The sequence below is a fragment of the Onychomys torridus genome, chromosome 18 (genome assembly GCF_903995425.1).
Source record: "Onychomys torridus chromosome 18, mOncTor1.1, whole genome shotgun sequence".
Taxonomy (NCBI): Eukaryota; Metazoa; Chordata; class Mammalia; order Rodentia; family Cricetidae; genus Onychomys; species Onychomys torridus.
This window is the reverse complement of record NC_050460.1, coordinates 8,022,519-8,041,382: the sequence shown is the minus strand read 5'-3', so window position 1 is coordinate 8,041,382 and position 18,864 is coordinate 8,022,519. Positions and strand designations below refer to the sequence as shown.

General features: G+C 43.1%; 1 protein-coding gene and 2 pseudogenes across 4 annotated transcripts in view; all 3 read right to left on the bottom strand.

The window, feature by feature from the left end:
• The window catches only part of Polh (DNA polymerase eta), a 33,630-nt gene that overhangs the window by 7,419 nt on the left and 7,347 nt on the right, over nt 1–18,864 (bottom strand). For 3 of the 4 annotated variants that reach the window (XM_036167354.1, XM_036167353.1, XM_036167355.1), the window contains exons 4-9: nt 18,522–18,736; nt 13,823–13,992; nt 6,359–6,462; nt 3,751–3,870; nt 1,939–2,062; nt 841–906 (exon numbers count right to left, since the gene is read on the bottom strand). In XM_036167354.1, the coding sequence (XP_036023247.1) occupies nt 841–906; nt 1,939–2,062; nt 3,751–3,870; nt 6,359–6,462; nt 13,823–13,992; nt 18,522–18,736 (799 nt within the window). The remainder of the gene's footprint in view (nt 1–840; nt 907–1,938; nt 2,063–3,750; nt 3,871–6,358; nt 6,463–13,822; nt 13,993–18,521; nt 18,737–18,864) is intronic. The other variant, XM_036167356.1, reaches the window with a different exon arrangement.
• On the bottom strand, nt 6,758–9,476 carry LOC118569772 (annotated as a pseudogene).
• On the bottom strand, nt 15,081–16,408 carry LOC118569522 (annotated as a pseudogene).

Sequence of the window (18,864 nt, the reverse complement as noted above, 5' to 3'; positions counted from 1 at the left end):
TACACCACATGAAAATAGCTGGGCAGTGGTGGTGCATGCCTTTAGTCCCAGCACTCAGGAGATGGAGGCAGACAGATCTCTCTGTCAGTTCAAGGACAGCCTAGTCTATATAATGTTACATTCAGGCCAACCAGGTATATACAGGGAGAGCCTGTCTCAAAAATTATATATATATATATATATATAAATTTTATATATATAAAACTGTTCACAGTTACCCAGGGTCAAACTCAGAAATTTAAGCATAATAAGCAAACACTCTACCAACTAAGTTGTATCCTCAGCCCCAGGATGTTCTGTTTTATGGGCCTGTATTAGAAGAGGATAAAAAAAATTCTCGGCCAAGTTTGGCAACTCATGTCTCTCTCTCTATATATATATATAGAAATTGGGAGCCTGGAGCTAGGAGGACTGGCAAGTTAAAGGCTAAGCCTGTACTACTATCCCCACCCCCCACCCCCCAGACAGGGTTTCTCTATGCAGCCCTGGCTGTCCTGGATTTCACTCTGTAGACCAGACTAGCCTCGAACTCACAGAGATCCACCTCCCTCTGTTTCCCTACCTGGACTGCTATTTTAACAAACTTTTTTTTCTTGGAAATGGTCTTTCTATGTAGCTTTGGATTCCTGGAACTCATTTTGTACATCAGGCTGTCCTCTAACATAGAGATCCATCTGCCTCTGCCTCCCTAGTGCTGGGATTAAAAGCATGCACTACCATGTCTGGCCAAACAAACTTCCTTAAACTTCTCTAGGCTGATGCTATTTTCTCTGTGTTCCTTCTCCAGAAGGAGCATGTAGCATTTAAACCCCAAAGACTAATAGAAAAAGAAAGTCTTACATCATTTCGGTCTTTGGTCAGTCTCTCCTCAAGTTCCAGGGCTAACTGTAAGAGCCACCATTGTACCTAAAAGAACAAACAAACAAACAGCAAAACCTCTGAAATTCATCTTCCATTTAAGTAGACATATAGAACCAGACAGTGATTTGTCCACTGTTGGAGCTCTATAACTAGATATGAAGCTCTCAGAACTCTGTCTTCCTCTAGTTGTAGATTTTCAGTCAGGCACAGTGTACTCCCAGACTCTAGAGGCTGAGGCAGAAGGATCATGAGTTCAAGGCTGGGCTATATAGCAAAAACCTATCTAAACAACAAGAATATTGTTAATTCAAATTATTGGGAAAGGGAAATGATTCAGTAGGTAAGAGCACTTGCTATGCAAGAATAAGATGATAACATGAATTCTCAGCACCCACACACAGTACAAAGTTGGGGATAGCTGCATATGGACCTAACAACCCAAGTCTAGTGGGACAGAGACAAAGTCACTAGGATTGGCTAGCTGCCAGCATAGTTTCAGGTTCAACAAGAGAATAAGGCAGGGTGATAGAGCAGGACATCTGATAGCGTCCTCTGGTGTCTACACATGCATATAAAGGCACATACACCCACTCACATGTGCAGCACACAATTTGTTTAGTCGGGATATTACAGCCCAGGTTGGCCTCCAATCTCAGCGTAGCTGATTCAGCTTCCTGTGTGCTAGGATCACAGGTGTGCTCTACTATGCTCAGGCTCCAGGCCTTTCTCCTCACTCCTCTTCTGGTGCCATGGGGTAAATTCTATCACGGTCCAATTCTAAGGAAGAACTCAAACTGAGTGAGGCACAATGTTTTAGGTTTTTCAAGTTCCTACCTACAAAATAGACAAGAAACTCCATTTCTATTTCAGCCAGTTCCATTTTATACCTTTTTAGATTGGGGGAGGGGGCAAATAAACAACAAACTAAACTAGTTATTTCAACATAAAAAAGCAGTTCCTGTTCCTTTTGATATCATAAAGTAAAGGCAGTCATCTAACCCAGTAAACTTCGCACAGCTATCAAGACCCACTATCTCCTTTAAGAGAGGCAATGTTCTGTTGAGAAGGCCTGCTTACCTGCTCCCGAGTAGCCAGAGCTGTTTTCCCGGGGAAGTTCTTGCTACAGCCAATAGTTTTAGGTAACTGCCTGGGTTTAACTGGATCATGTTCAACCCCTCGGCACATGGCATATAGCCAAGATCTATAAAGCCAGCAAAAAACACAAAGATGAAAGCATGGTTATTCTCCTTGTTGTTTTTTGTGTGCTTCCTAGAGGGGATCTCACTGTCTGGTCAACTGGCCTCCAATTGTGATCCTGCTGGGTTATAGCTCAGAGCCACTATGCCTGCTTTCTTTCCTATTTATAAACAGCATTTAACTATGCAACCCAGGCTGGCCTCCAGCTCATTATCCTCCTGCCCTGGCTTCCTGGTTAAAACGTCTTTTATCCTCTTCATGGAAACGGCTGAGGCTGGGGAATGGTAAACCACGTATCTAGCATGTACAAGGCCCTAGGTTCAATCCCCAGCACTAGGAACAAAAAGAGAAAATGAATATCTAGGTGTGTCCCAGCACCTATGAGGTGGAGGTAAAAGGACCAAGGAGTTCAAGGCCTGTGTCACTTGAGACCCTGTCTCAAATAAAATAAATAAGAAAGAAGCAACTATATCTAAAGTGAAGCATTCCTAAGTCTGACAGAGCTCCTGCCCTTCTTTAAACAGTTCTAACATAACACATTGGTAAAGGAGAACTAATCCTACTTACTTTAAAAAAAAAAAAAAAAAAACAGGCTTTATTCCCAAGTAATAAGGTTAGTTCATTTTTATTTATTTATTTTTACGATTTTATTTATTTATTATGTATACAGAAGAGTGTGCAGGATCTCATTACAGATGGCTATGAGCCACCATGTGGTTGCTGGGAATCAAACTCAGGACCTCTGGAAGAGCAGTCGGTGCTCTTAACCTCTGAGCCATCTCTCCAGGCCCTAATTCTACTTTCTAAAGCTAAGTCACTGTTTATATTTCTGCAAAGTACCAACAAGCAAGCCACCAATTCATCTTTTTGTGCTTACTAGGGCCGACACACAAGGATTTGCATGTAACACCAGCAAAAGAGCATAACATAATTTAATAGGATTAGCCTGGTTGTGTAGTTCTCATATTCATGGGACTTGAGCATCTGAGGCAGAAGAATTACATGTTCGAATACTGCCTGGACAACTTAGTAAGACTTGAATAAAAAGTAAAGGAAAAAAAGCTGGTAATCTATCTTTATAGTAGAGAGCTTGTCTAGCATGTGCAAGGGCTTGGGCTCAATTCCCAGTACTGCAAAAATAAACATGGTAAGAGTACATATTCGGGGGCTGGAGAGATGGCTCAGAGGTTGAGAGCATTGGCTGAGAGCACTAGCTGCTCTTCCAGAGGTCCAGAGTTCAGTTCCCAGCACCCACATGGCAGCTCAAGACTTTCTGTAACTCCAGTTCCAGGGGTTCTGGTACCCTCTCACAGACATACATACAGCCAAGACACCTACACACATGGAAAAAAAAATCAAAAAATCAAAAAAATAAAGAAAGAAAAATAATATAAACCACTTACAGGCAAGCGTGGTAGCACATGCCTTTAATCCCAGCACTTGGGAGGCAGATGCAGGTGATCTCTGAGTTCTAGGACAGGCAGGGCTGCACAGAGAAATCCTGTCTTGAAAAACCAAAACAATTAAAAAAAAAAAAAAAAAAAAACAGCCGGGCAGTGGCAGTGCACGCCTTTAATCCCAGCACTCGGGAGGCAGAGCCAGGCGGATCTCTGTGAGTTGGAGGCCAGCCTGGTCTACAAAGCGAGAAACCTTGTCTCAAAAAAAGAAAGAAAAATATTATAAACTACTTACCCATTCTTCTCTCCAAAATGATTCTGTAGCTGGGATTCAGTGAACTGGGTCAGTTCGCCCATGTATTCTACACCAAGGATTTCAATGACAGAAGCTCCGAGCTTTCCTCCAAGACTGCGGCTAAACAAAGGAGAGAAGGAATTTATAGTTTACATTTAAATATACAGTTAACCAAAACAAAAATTCTGCTGCTCCAAGTAGCTCTCCCAAAGATTCAGAGAAAAGCAGAGAATGTTCTAGTCCTGCAAACTCTGAACTGTCCTGCACAAAGCTGAGGGGGGGCTTCAGAGCTCAGCAAGTAAAGGTGCTGGTGGTTAAAGTCTGCCCCTGGAGCCCTCTGAAAGGGTTCATGAGTGCACTGCACACTCATACACATGTACACACTCTGCCTCTGGAGCCCTCTGAAAGAGTTCATGAGTGCACTGCATACTCATACACATGTACACAGTCTGCCCCTGGAGCCCTCTGAAAGGGTTCATGAGTGCACTGCACACTCATACACATGCACACAGAAAAACAAAGAAAACTAGCTGACTCTTCCAGCGGGGAGCTGGGAAGATTAACAGGAACATAAATAAAATATTCATCATTGATTTGTTATCAAGTCAATTGTATGTAAAAACTTCATTTTTCATGTTCTTGTATATTAAATTTGCAGTGTTGTAAAAACCTACTGTCCCATTTGCAGATTAAAATTTCAAAACCAGCCAGGTGTGGTGGCACACACCTTTAATCCCAGCACTTGGGAGGCAGAGACAGGTGGGTCTCTGTGAGTTTTTGTGAGTTTGAGGTCAGCCTGGGCTAAAGAATGAGACCCTGTCTTGAAACTCTCAAAGCAAACAAACAAGCCAGGAAGAAGTGGGGCACGCCTTAATCCCAGCATTGGTCCAGGACAGCCAGGGCCACACAGAGAGACCTCGCCTTGAAAAACAACAAAAAACAAACACCCCATAAACCTTTTCATGGCCAGTATTCCTCAGCTGGTTTTGAAGTGATCTGCAGTATGTCCTTACTCTACCTCAGTGTCTCTGTCTCAGCGTCTCCATCTCCATGGACTATCTCACATCTCCCTAGGTTCAGAGAGTGTCTTCTACTTTCCCTTCTTTCTGCTGAACATCTCTGTGCCGTTTTGTCCTTGGCAGCCTCTCTACCACCTCCAGTCCATAAAACTTTCTCAGATCAGCTTTGCTTCCATGCCTCACTGGGGAGCAATTTAGCAGATCTGAAAACTTTTTGACTGAGCCAGGTATGGTGGCTTCCATCTGTAATCACACGCATTCAGTGAGCTGAAACGGGATTAGTTTCAAGTGATCCTGGGTAGCACAATGAATTCCAAGTTCACTTGGACTATAGAGACCCTGTCTCAATAGCAAACAAACAAAACCCCTTGATTTAATAGTAAAGAAAAGGAAAATTCCAGATATAGTTGCTTGTACCCACAATCCTAGCATTTAGGAGGCTGAGGCATAAGGAACACCCCCAGTATGAGGCCAGCCTAGAATGTTTAGTGAGACCTTGTCTCAATACCCTCCCAAGAGAAGTAAAATTTTAGTTGTTACTTATTTAATAGACTTGAATTAAAAAGTAAGAAAGGGCCGGGCAGTGGTGGCACACATCTTTAATCCCAGCACTCGGGAGGCAGAGCAAGGAGGATCTCTGTGAGTTCGAGGCCAGCCTGGGCTACCAAGTGAGTTCCAGGAAAGGCACAAAGCTACACAGAGAAACCCTGTCTCAAAAAACCAAAACCAAAAAAAAACAAAACAAAACAAAAAGCCAGAAGGAAGTTAGGTACAGAGCTAAAACTCAGGTGTATGTTTGGTATATGTGGTGTATGTGACATGTGCAGGCTTCAGGATGTTAGGTGTTCTATCATTCTCAGAATTATTTCCTTGAGGCAGGGTTTTTCACTGTACTTGGAGCTGGGTGCAGCCATCGAAGTCCTGGGAATCCCCATCTCTATCCCCCACAGTTTAGGGGCTATAGGGCACTCTCCTCCCTCCATAGTACTGAGGTTACAGGGAAGTACACAAGCAACCACATCTGGCTTTTTAGGGGTACTGGGGATTTTGAACTCTGGTCCTCATACTTGGGCAACAAGTGCTCTTACCCAGTGAGCTATCTTCCCAGCAGCCCTGGGTGAGCAGGCATTCATTACAAGGCCTTAAGTTCATGAGTGCTGCTGCTCCTGTCCCTTTCTCCGCCTCTCCAGTGCTGGGATTACAGGCATCGATCACCATGCCACTTTTAGTTCTTCTGTTGTTGGAGACAGGGTCTGGGGACACAGCCCTGGCTGTTCTGGAACTTGATATGTAAACCAGGCTGATCTCAAACCCAGAGATGCTCCTGCATCTGCCTCTTAGGTGCTAGGATTGAAGGTATGCACCTGGCAGTTTTGTTTTGTTTTTTAATTAAGGATTAGGTCTATACCACAGATTACACTGAATTGAAAATTCATTTAGAAAAAAAAAAGCCGAAATGTAGTTTGTAAGTTTTTCTGACTGGTACCTATTTTCTCTGAGTCTAAACCTTTATGAGGCACAAAAGACACTATAAGCAAAGACCATTCACATGGACCTGATGAAACTGCAGGCCCTCCCTGAATCCTTACATTTTACGAATCGGCATCTGGCTGAAGAGCTGTGGGACTGACCCATGGGAGACCAGAGTTTGGCGGTTGGGCTTGTTTAGTCCACAGGCAAGTTTTGCCAGGACCTGGAAGCACAGAGACCGATAAAATCATTAATATTAGTAAGGTAACTATGTACAATTGGTAAATACTAAAGCATGCATACACATATACAGAGGCACAGCTTAATGGCTATCCTAATAATTTCCACATGAAAATCAAAATATAACCAAAACTCAAAACCTCTGTGTTCCACAGAGTCCTTCGGTAAACATTCCTCATTGTTCTCCTACACTCTTCTCTTCTGTTTTCCTAAAGTCATTTTTCCTTTACCATCTATTTGAGATTCTTCTCACAATAGGTTTAAAAAACAGAAGAAACTCAAGTATGATTCACTTCTTATTCATGTAAAAGTGAAAATAGGCCAAGAATGATGGTGCAATCCTGTAATCCCAACATTTGGAAGTAAATGTGGGAAGACCACCTACACACAGACATACATATACATGTAATTGAAAGCTAAAAAATAAATGGCTATCTACCTCCACAGAAATACATAAACATACATTTATAGATAATCATTTCTTAATTTCACTAGTAAGATTCTTTTTTCTTTTTTCCTTTGAGATATGGTCTATGAGGGCTGATGTTGGTTGTCAACTTGACTGTATCTGGATTAACTAAAACTTAAGTGGCTGGATATACCTGTGAAGAATTTTTTTTTTTTTTTTTGTATGTGGAGCTGAGGATCGAACCCAGGGCCTTGCACTTGCTAGGCAAGCGCTCTACCACTGAGCTAAATCCCCAACTCTGAAATTTTTTTTTTTTTTTTACTTAATTAAATCATTTGAAGTGTTTTTCTTTTCTTTTCTTTTTTCTCACATAAAAAGGCTTTATTTTCAGGGGAGCAGGAATTTAATCCTATGTCATCATCTGACTCCTCGGCCTCCTCCTTTTCCTTTGCTGCAGCAGGGGCAGAACCAGCAGCAGGAGCTGCAGAGCCAGGGGCAGCAGAAACAGCCACGGCCCCACCAGCAGGCACACTGGCAAGTTTGCCAACACCCTGGGCGATGACATCCTCAATGTTTTTTCCCTTCAGCTCACGGATGGCCTTGCTGAGCCAGTCATCGCCACCTTGATGCCCATGCTGTCTAGTATCTTCTTAATATCTTTGGCACTAGGAGAGGAGTTGCCCCCGAAGGCGGCAAGCAAATAAGAGGCAACACAGCACGTGTTGGCTGATGCAGACAGGCCTCACGTGTGCGACCTCAGCAGCATCAGGCAGCGAAAGCCCCCCTCCCCTTTTCTAAGACAGGGTTTCTCTGTGCAATCCTGGCAGCCCTGAAACTAGTTCTGTAGACCAGGCTGGCCTTGAACTCACAGAGATCCACCTGCCTCTACCTCCTGAATGCTGGGATTAAAGGCATGCGACACTACCACCTAGCGAGACCAACTTGTAATCAGTTGAGGTGGGAAGAGCCACCTTTCCTCTGGGACACACCTTTTGCCTGTGGCCTATACAAAGGACATGGAAGGAAGCTTCCTAGTCTATATTTGCCCACTTGCTGTTGCTGGCAACTCCACTCCTTCACTGGCATTAGAGCCTACTTCTTTGGGATTCTAGTATATACTGAAGAACAGCTGAGAGAGACATCCAGCCTCATAGACTGAACAACTACTGGATTCTTGGACCTTTCATTGGTAGACAGCTATTGTTGGACAAGCTGGTCCACAGCCCGTAAGCCATTAATAAATCTAATAAATATATATATATTCATTCTATAAGTTCTGTTCCTCTAGAGCAGTGATTCTCAACCTTCCTTTCAATGACGTAACCATTTAATAATACAGTTCCTCATGTTGTGGTGACTCCCCCATAAAATTATTTCCACTGCTACTTCATAACTAATTTTGCTAGTTATGAGTCATTATGTAAATATTTGATATGTAGGATATCTAATTTTCGACCCCTGTGAAAAGATCTTTCACCCTAAGGGGTTGATACACACAGATTCAGAACCACTGCTCTAGAGAAACCTGACTAATATGCAGTCTCTTTATTATGAGGCTCTGGCTGTCCTGGAACTCACTAGACTGGCTGGCCTAGAATGCACCTAGAGGCACCTGCCTCTGTCTCCTAAATGGAAAAAAAAAAAAAAGCAAACTAAAAAATTAAAATTAAAAGCATACACCAGCTGGGGACCACTCCTCCATTGCTGGTGAGAGTGCAAACTTGTACAGGCACTGTGGAAGTCAGTGTGGCGGTTCCTCAGAAAACTGGGAGCCAACCTATCTCAAGACCCAGCTATCCCGCTCTTGGACGTATACCCAAAGGATGTTCCATCATACCACAAGGACACCTGCTCAACTATGTTCATAGCACCTTTATTTGTAATAGCCACTGAAAACCACCTAGATGTCTCTCAACCGAGGACTGGATAAAGAAAATGTGGTTCACTTACAAAATGGAGTATTACTCAGTTGTTAAAAACAAGGACCCCAGGAATTTTGAAAGCAAATGGATAGAACTAGAAAAAACCATCCTGAGTGAGGGAACCCAGACTGAGAAAGACAAACATGGTGTGTCCTCACTCACAGTGGACAGTAGCTGTAAAGTAAAGGATGACTGTGCTAGCCACAGACCTAGAGAGACTAGGTAACAAGGAGGGTCATGAAGGGACACTCAGATCTCCCTGGGAAGGGGAAATAGTAGAGATTTTGTGAGTGGACTGAGAGCAGGTGAGGATGGGAACATGAGTGATCAGGTTAGGGGAATGCTGTGGATGATTGATGGATAAATAAAACACTGATTGGCCAGTAGCCAGGCAGGAAGTAGAGGCAGGACTAACAGAGAGGAGAATTGAGAGAACAGGAAGGCTGAGAGACACTGCCAGCCGCCACCATGACAAGTGAGATGATAGATATTGGTAAGCCACAAGCCCTGTGGCAATTTATAGATTACTAGAAATGGGTTGATTTAAGAATATAAGTCTGTGTGTTTACTTGGTTGGGTCAGAGCTGCTGCAGGACCAGGAAACTCTAGCATCGGGAAGGCATGGAGAGGGAGAGCACTGAAAAGAACTGCTGGGGGAGTGGGCATTTCGGGGGTTGGGGGGAGCCTGGCATAGGGGCATCTCCCAGGAGTCTATGGGGGAGGATCCCAATTTAGACTTCTAGCAACAGTGGTTAAGTAGCCTGAACTGGCCATCTCCTGTGACCAGATTGGCGCCTGGCCCAATTGTCATAGAGAGGTACGATCTAGTAACTGATGAAGGTAGCTGCAGAGACCCACAGTCAAACATGAGGCATAGTTTGGGAATCCTGAAGAGGGTGAGGAGGACATGGAGGGTGAGAAGGGGGGAGGAGGAGTGGAAACAGGAGGGGAGGGAGAGGAAGAGGGAGGGAAGGACGGGGAGAGGGGGAAGGAGTGTAGGAGCCCGAAGGGTTAAGGACACCACAGGAAGGCTCACACAATCAACTAATCTGGGCTCATAGGGGCTCACAGGGACTGAATGGACAACCAGGGAGCCTGCATGGGGCTGACCTAGGCCTCTGCATATTTATTACAGTTGTGTAGATTGGTCCTCCTGTGAAACTTCTGAAAATGGGAACAAGGACTGTCTCCCACTCTTGCTGACTCTTGGGACCCTATTCCTACTAGGTCGCCTTGCCTAGCCTTAACACATGCAAGGCTGCTTAGCCTTACTGCAAAGTGACATGCCATGTTTTATTGATACCCATGGGAGACCTGCTCTGTCCTGGAGAGAGATGGAAGAGGAGGGGGTGGGAGGTGGAGGGGGTGGGAGGTGGGTGAGAAGGGACTAGGAGGTGGGGGCAGGCTTCGGCTGGGATGTAAAATAAATAGATAAATTAAAACAACACCACAGACACACACACAGACATACACACACAAAATGTGCACCACCATGACCAGCTATTGGTAAAATTTTTTAGTAACTTTAGGCAATACTTAGCATGATCTATATTACATTACATTAGGAATAGTTTCATTTCCTTTCATATAGTCAAAAAACCCCAAAATTCTTCTGGATGGCTTAGCAACTTTCCTTCTGTTAGAGCAGAAGCAGGTGGCAGCGACCTGGTCAGCTCCTGCTCATTACTGAGCCTTGGTTAGAGTTGATGAAGTCTTTTTTGTTGTTTTTTGTTTGTTTGTTTGTTTGTTTGTTTTTTGAAACAGGGTTTCTCTGTGTAACAGTCTGGCCTTGAACGTATAGAGATCCACCTGTCTGCCTCCTGATTGCTGGGGTTAAAGGTTTGTACAACCATCACCTGGTTCTTATATTTTCACTGTACTTTATTCACAGTGAGTTAGCAAAGCAGTTATTCTGCTTTTGTACTATTGAGAATTGTCTGTGCTCCCCATTTTAAAAATAGTGGTCCAAATTAAAAAAATTTTTTTTCTGATTTTTTTTTTTTCCCAGAAGCTGAGAATCGAACCCAGGGCCTTGCGCTTGCTAGGCAAGCGCTCTACCACTGAGCTAAATCCCCAAACCAGTCCAAATTAAAGTTTTACTGCAGCAGCCACCTTTCTCTCATTGCCCCAATGCTCAGGCCTGAGGACTGGAGTTTGAATGCCAGCATCTGTGAAACAAGCTGTGAATAACCCTGCACACACTGGCAAGCCCAGCACTGGAGCAGAAGAGACAGGAAGACCTCTGGGACTTGTTGGCTGCTACGATAGCCCACTCTCCTCCAAAGAAATACTAGTTCTAGGTTCAGAGAGACCCTGCCTAAAAGGAGTACAGTAGAGGAGGGACGGATTATGACACACATACGCACACGTCACAAACATGCAAAACTCACATCTGTATATATATACACGCACAAGGAATAGGCAAAAACATAAAATATCCAGGCAATTCCATATAAGGAAACAATAAAACTAAGTGTAGTAGCAGATGCCTGTAATCCCAGGACTTTGGAGGTAGAGAAAGGAAGATCAGGTTGTCTTTGGTACACAGGCTAGCCTGAGCTACATGAGAACTTGCCTCAAAAAGCCAAAACATATAAGACAAAACAACAAAAATATACAGCAAGTGACAATAAATGAAATAGGCTAATTTATAAAAGTTCAAAGCCCCAGCTTTTTTTTTTTTTCCCCCGAGACAGTTTTTCTGTGTAACAGTTTTTGACTGTCCTGGAATTCACTTTGTAGACCAGACTGGCCTTGAACTCAAAGAGATCCACCAGCCTGACCTTTTAAAATTTTTAATAATAAAACTTTTGCTGGGCGGTGGTGGCGCACGCCTTTAATCCCAGTACTTGGGAGGCAGAGGCAGGTGGATCTCTGTGAGTTTGAGGCCAGCCTGGTCTCCAAAGCGAGTTCCAGGAAAGACTCAAATCTATACAGAGTAACCCTATCTCAAAAAACAAAAAACAAAAAACAAAAAACAAAACAAAACAAAAAAACTTCAATTAAGAAATGGGCTATAGAACTAAACAGAGAATTCTCAACAGAGGAAGCTCAAATGGCTGAAAGACATTTAAGGAATTGCTCAACATCCCTAATTATCCAGGAAATGCAAATCAAAACAACTCTGAGATACCACCTTACACCTGTCAGAATGGCTAAGATCAAAAACACAGAAGACAGCTTATGCTGGAGAGGATGTGGAGCAAGGGGAACTATCCTCCACTGCTGGTGGGAATGCAAGCTTGTACAGCCACTTTGGAAATCAATATGGCACTTCCTTAGAAAATTGGGAATCCATCTCCCCCAAGACCCAGCTGTAGCACTCTTGGGCATATACCCATGGAATGCTCAATCATACCACAAGGGCATTTGCTCAGCTATGTTCATATCAGATTGTTTGTAATAGCCAGAACCTGGAAACAACCTAGATGCCCTTCAACTGAAGAATGGATAAAGAATATGTGGTACATATACACAATGGAGTGCAACTCAGCAGAGAAAAACAATGACATCATAAGCTTTGCAGGCAAATGGATGGATCTAGAAAAAAAATCATTCTGAGTGAGGTAACCCAGACTCAGAAAGACAAACATGGTACGTACTCACTCATAGTAGGATACTAGATGTAAAACAAAGATGACTAGACTGCTACACAACTCCAGGGAGGCTACCTAGAAAACGGGACCCTAGGAAAGACACAGGGATCGCCCAATGACAGAGAAATGGATGAGATCTACATGAACAACCTGGACGACAGTGGGAGTAATGAAGGGCAAGTTTGAGGGAAAGAGAGCTTAGGGGAGCAAGAGATCCCAGCTGGATCAAGAACAGAAAGGGAGAATAAGGAATAATAGACCATGATAAATGAAGACCACTTGAGAACAGGAAGAAGCAAAGATTTATTTTTATGTGCACTGGACCTGCCATGTGTGTCTGTGTGAGGGTTGTTGGCTCAATTAGAACTGAAGGTACAGATAGTTGTGAGCTGCCATGTGGGTCCTCTGGGAGAATAGCCGGTGCTCTTTACTGCTGACCCATCTTTGCAGCTCCAGGCTTCAGCTTTTCTATACAGATGGTTCAATCATTAAAAAAAAAAAATATATATATATATAATTTGTGCCAGCTTTCAGGCTGCTCCTTAGGAAAGTTACTTATGCATGTTAAATAATGTTATTACTTAAGCTTTTATTTGAGTCTCAATATGAATTTTATTTTAGCTAAGTTTTTTTTTGTTGTTGTTGTTTTGTTTTTTTCGAGACAGGGTTTCTCTGTGTAATTTTGGTGCCTGTCCTGGATCTCACTCACTCTGTAGCCTAGGCTGGCTTCAAACTCACAGAGATCCGCCTGCCTCTGCCTCCCGAGTGCTGGGATTAAAGGTGTGTGCCACCATTGCCCGGCTAGCTACGTTTTTTAAAAAATGACATTTATGGGGGGCATTGCACATATGGAGGTCAAAGGACAATTTGGTTCTCTACTTCCATCATTAGGGTTCTAGGTAGAACTCAGGTCATTAAGCTTGGTGGCAAGTGCCTTTACCCACTGAATCATCTCACCAGCCCCAAAATGTTAAACAATTAAAAAACATGATTTTATGTGTATGAGTGTTTTACCAGCATTTATGTCTGTATAGTATGTGCATGCAATGCCCTCAGAGACCAGAAGTGTTGGGTCCCCTGGAACTGTATTTACAGACAGTTGAGAGCTACCATGTGGGTGGTGGGAATTGAGCCCAGGTCTTCTGGAAGAATAGCCAGTGCTTTTAACTGATGAGTCCCCTCTCCAGTCCCCCTACTCCCCCCCCTCCATTTTTTTTTTTAAAGTTTTTTGAGACAAGGTCTCATATAGAGTAAACTGGCCTGGAATTCTAGAACTCTCAAGTGGTGGAAGTACAGACACGCACTACCACACCAGGCTCTCAACATGAACTTTAAATATCCACTAACATCCATCCGTCCCTGCTGTACTTACTAAAGTACCAATGCTTCTCTCTGAAGTCTACAGTAAGCCTTCACCTTATTGTGTGAGATTCCAGCTGAACACTGAAAACCAGTCTTCCTCTCTATGGCTGCTCTCATCTCTTCCACAATCACTGCCCCCACAGTCAACCGTAGGTCTGCAGAGGTGGGCTCATCAATCTGAAGAGAACCAAGCCACTGAAGCAAGCCTTCTTTTCGAATTTCCTCTGAAAAAAGTTGAGAAGATCACACTTAGACATTTTTTTTTCAGTCTTTTGAGACAGAGTTTCTCTGTGTAGCTTTGTGCCTTTCCTGGAACTCACTTGGTAGCACAGGCTGGCCTCAAACTCACAGAGATCCGCCTGCCTCTGCCTCCTGAGTGCTGGGATTAAAGGCGTGCGCCACCACCGCCAGACTTACTTAGACATTTTTTTAAATTAGTTATTTTCAGTCATGAATCACATTAATATTTGCTCAAGGGTAGACTACATACATGATGGTATTAGAACTTAATGTATAGTAGGCTATATGATCTAGCTTTCTCTAAATCCATGATATTTGCACAGTGATAAAATCACCCAGTGACACATTTCCTAGAGCATATGCCTGACATTAAGCAGCACAGGACTATATTTACCATTCAGTGCAGAAATGGTTTGATTTCAGATGTTTTAGACACATAGGTTTACTTTAAACTTTCTTTTTATTTATGTGTGTGTCTGTGTATATGGCATGTGTGTAGGTACCCCTGGGGGCCAGAGAGGGTTTTGGATCCTTTGGAGCTGGAGTTGAAGGTGGTCTCACAATGTCAATGCTGGGAACCAAATTTGGGTCCTCTAGAGGAACAGCAAGTGCTTTTAACCACTAAGCCATCTCTCCTGCCCCATTTTATTTACAATTACATTTTATTTGCTTTGTCTGCATGGGCATATGCACATGTGGGTCAAAGGGATCAAACCTGGTCATTAGGTTTGGTGGCAGGCCCTTTTACCTGCTGAGACATCTCACCAGCCCTAGATACATAGGTTTAGAAAACCAATCACATTTGAATATACCAATTCCAGAAGCCTTAGTTTCAGCTTAGGTTAAAACTTATAGTGATAATGTATAAAAAATTTTTATGTTAACAATCATTCATGAATAATGATCTATTGATTTTTGCAGTACTGAACCCATGGTTCAAACATACTATCATTGATCTCTACTCCCAGCACAGGAGCAATGTTTTTTGGGTTTTCTTTTGTGTTTTTTTTTATTCAAATAAATTTTAATAATTTCAATTCAATATAACTGAAAATTTAGTGTCGTTAAATAACATTTTCTGCTATATTTGAGAGTACACATTTGGAGGCCATTTCTAGGCAGAAGTAGCACATCCTAAGCATTCAGCTTATTAAGTAAGATGACAGCAGTGTCATGGCAGGACAATGATGAGCTCATAGAATTTGGCTAAGACAGGAGAAAACCAAAAACCAATGCAACTAACAAAATAGCTACAGATATTAGTAAAGTAAAACCACAACCCCATGTCCGTGTCTTAAATGACTAGAAAAATACAGGTAAAGTCACAGCAAATAAAGTCTTCACAGAGCTGAGTAACTTTATTTGCATTTCATAGTGAATTGTTAAGGCCTATATCCAATGAAACCATGTAAAAAGCTCTATGAGGAATGGAAGTTTATGTGTTGATGACACTTTCTTTAAAAAAGCTTAGATTTCTGAATGAGCAAGATTCACCTTGGTGTGCAGAGGCCCTGCTTCCTCATGATCTTCAGTTTGAGACCTAACAACCACAAGAGAAGAAGCTGGGTATCTGCTCAGCTTTTGCTCATTCATAAACTCCAAGTCACCATAGATGCTCAGCCTCTCAGGAGGAACGTACTGCTCCACAGCTGCTAGCAACAGCTGCACAGCAGATCCAGAGCAGCAACATCACCGAGAGGACCAGCGTCACCGAGAGGACCAGCATCGTGGTTAAGATCCACCCAGAGTTAAGAGATAGGCATCTTGTGAGTTTCTCATTTGCAGATAGGACATTTTGCTTAAAGATGATTCTCTCAAGTTTGTAGGCTCTTGCTCCAATTGCGGTGCATACTGAATTTCTGGTTTAGACAGGAAGATAACTATTTTTCCATCATCAACTTGAAGATAAAAAGTCCATAAGAGATTACGAAGCTTTGTGCAGAGTCCATCATGTCACTCCAGAACGACCTCACCAGAGTTAGAGGGAAAAGGAGAAGCATTCTTGGCACTGGGGACATGAGTTGTTCTTGTCTCAATTTAGCAAATGGCAACTGATCCTGACAGCCAAGATGGCAAGCATATTGCTCATCAGGTTGGTAATATACTTCTGTGCACACAGATTCACAATTTGGTCCAATTTAAATCAATTCCATCATCCACAAACTGGCAAATTGAAAACAGCCTGCAACCTCTCTGACATGCATTCCTTGGGGTAGGTGTGCAAGGGGTAGGTCAGCTGACAGGCCCGGTGACAGGATGCCATGTCCCCCAGGACCGAGTCAAATGCTTCAGCCACTGCAGTCCCGAGCCTCCGGCCAGCGCCATGGTCAACAGCAGCAGTGGCGTCGGGAGCCCGAGCTGGGCCTGGGCCCAAAGCTTCTTCCCCTTTGGCGCCGCCATCTTGTTCCCTCTGTCACAGCGGCTCGGCTTGTTGCTCTTTTCTTTCAGGAGCAATGGTTTAAAAATGTGTTCCCTCAAATTTTCTTCTTTACATTTCTTCAGTGTTTAGAGACAGGGTTTCTCTGTGTATCCCTGGCAGTCCTAGAACTCACTCTGTAGAAAAGGCTGACCTTGAACTCAGAGGTCTACCTACCTGGATTAAAAGCATGCTGGGCTACCCTCTGTTCTCAATAAAAACTCAGAATTGAAATAACATTAGCTGCCCCACCCCATTTCCCACTGTGTAGCCAGTCAACAGAGCACACTTCAAAATCATTTCTGTATCACTAAACTCATCCTGCTTCACTCACCTTTTCTTTCTTTCTTTTTTTTCTTTTTTTGGTTTATTTCTTAAACTACCTTAACTCTTTAAAAAAAAGTATTTGTTTTAAATTATGTGTATACTTATGTGTCTGTGTACAAGACTGTGCATGTGAGTGCAGGTGTTCTCAAGAGGCCAGAAGAGAGTGTCAAATTCCTTGGAGCTATTGTTACAGGTGGTAGTAAGCTGCCTCATGTGGGTGTTGGAAGCCAAATGTGGCTCTTTTGCAAGAACAGTGTGTGCTCCTCACTACTGAGCCATCTCTCTAGTACCCTTTCAATTTAAAAACAAATTGAGATGTATTTATTTTATAGGTTGAGGAAAGGAGTATGCACCAAAACACATGTGGAGATCAAAGAACAACTTCCAGGGGTCAGTTCTTCCCTTTCCCAATGCAGGTCCTGGGACTGAACTCAGTCATCAGCCAGTAAATGTCTTCACTTGCTGTGGTGGTTTGAAGATTAGGAGGTATAGCCTTGTTGGAAGAGGTGTGTCCCCTGGGGTAGGCTTTGTTTCAAAGGTCCATGACATTCCTCGTTAGCTCTCTCTCTGCCTTGTGGTTGTTGTCTAACATGTGAGCTCTCAGCTACTGCTCCAGCACCAGGTCTGCTCGACTGCTGCCATGCTCCCATGACAGTCAAGGACTCAACCACTGAAACTATAAGCCCAATAAACTCTTCTATAAGCTGCCTTGATCATACATCTGCACAGCAATGGAGAGGTAAGACACCTGTAGAACAAGAACAGTATCACAGGCCCAACCACCTCACCTCTTCCCACTTGGTTTGAGGGTCCACTCAGAGGACAAGCACTTGCTAGTACAATGGAGACCCAGGGTTTGTCTTCAGTGCAAAACAAAAGGCTCAAACCCAAAACTCACTGTATACCCCTACAATTCAAATACTCTTAACTACTAGTATACCAATCCATCAACCTTATCTTCCTGTTCAAAACTGCTATTGCTGCTCACAAAACTTGCAACTTACAGGGCATGTGTAAGAACTAAAGTACATAAATATATATCTATGACTGCTTGTGGTAGCACATGCCTGTAATCCTAGTAACTCCAACAGCTGGGGTGGGGGAAGGGTAGAGAACCACCTGAAGCCAGCCTGGGCTACACAGAAAGACCCTTTCTCTTGAGGAAAAATTTTAAATTATTTAACTCCTACACCTTGGGTCTCCATTTAAAAAACTCATTCTGGTGCTGGAGAGATGGCTCAGCAGTTAAGAGCACTGACTGCTCTTCAGAGGACCTGGGTTCAATTCCTAGCACCCACATAGCAGCTCACAATTGTCTGTAACTCCAGCCCTAGGAGATCTAATACCCTCTTCTGGCCTCCTCAGGCATTGCACACATGTGGTATGAAGACATACATGCAGGCAAAACACAAAAAAATAAGTAAAAAGTAAAAAGCTCATTCTGTTTGCTATTGAATAAATCAAGAAACTAAATGACAATAATCTGAATTAATCGACAAATGAAGGGAGCAGTCAGCCTTCTACCTTCCCTTGCTAACACTAAGCTGAAGTGGTTACATATCTAAAGAGATATTTACTTTTATACAAATTTCACAGCTTCTCATCATGGATATACCCAGAAAGATAACGAGAATTTGTATATCCTTTCATGTGAGTTTCTATGATACATGCAGGCGATAATTTAAGTATCATTCTAAAAAGAATCAGTGTAACAAAGCAAAGCAGGTTCCAAAAGCAGGAAGCAGAAGTAATGTTATGCTATACAAGTACCTTTCTGAATAGTCTCTTCTGTTGTAGGGCCTCGGGGCAGCCCTTCAATGTAAGTGCTTGGTAACAAGTCTGCTGAGATGGGGTGACCTTCTAACCTTTGAAGTCTGTCCTGCACAGCACTGGTCAGATCTATATAAGCCTCATCGATGCTGGCACGTTCAATCACAGCAAACTGAGACATTATCTCCATGACTTCAACACTAGCTTCCCGGTACCTGAGTATAAGGATCATACAAGTAGGCCATAAATGGACACAACCTTGAGACTGTCAGCCCCATGTTGTTCTTCCTATAATGAACAAGAATATCCATAAGTGCCGGGCCATGGTGGTGCACACCTTTAA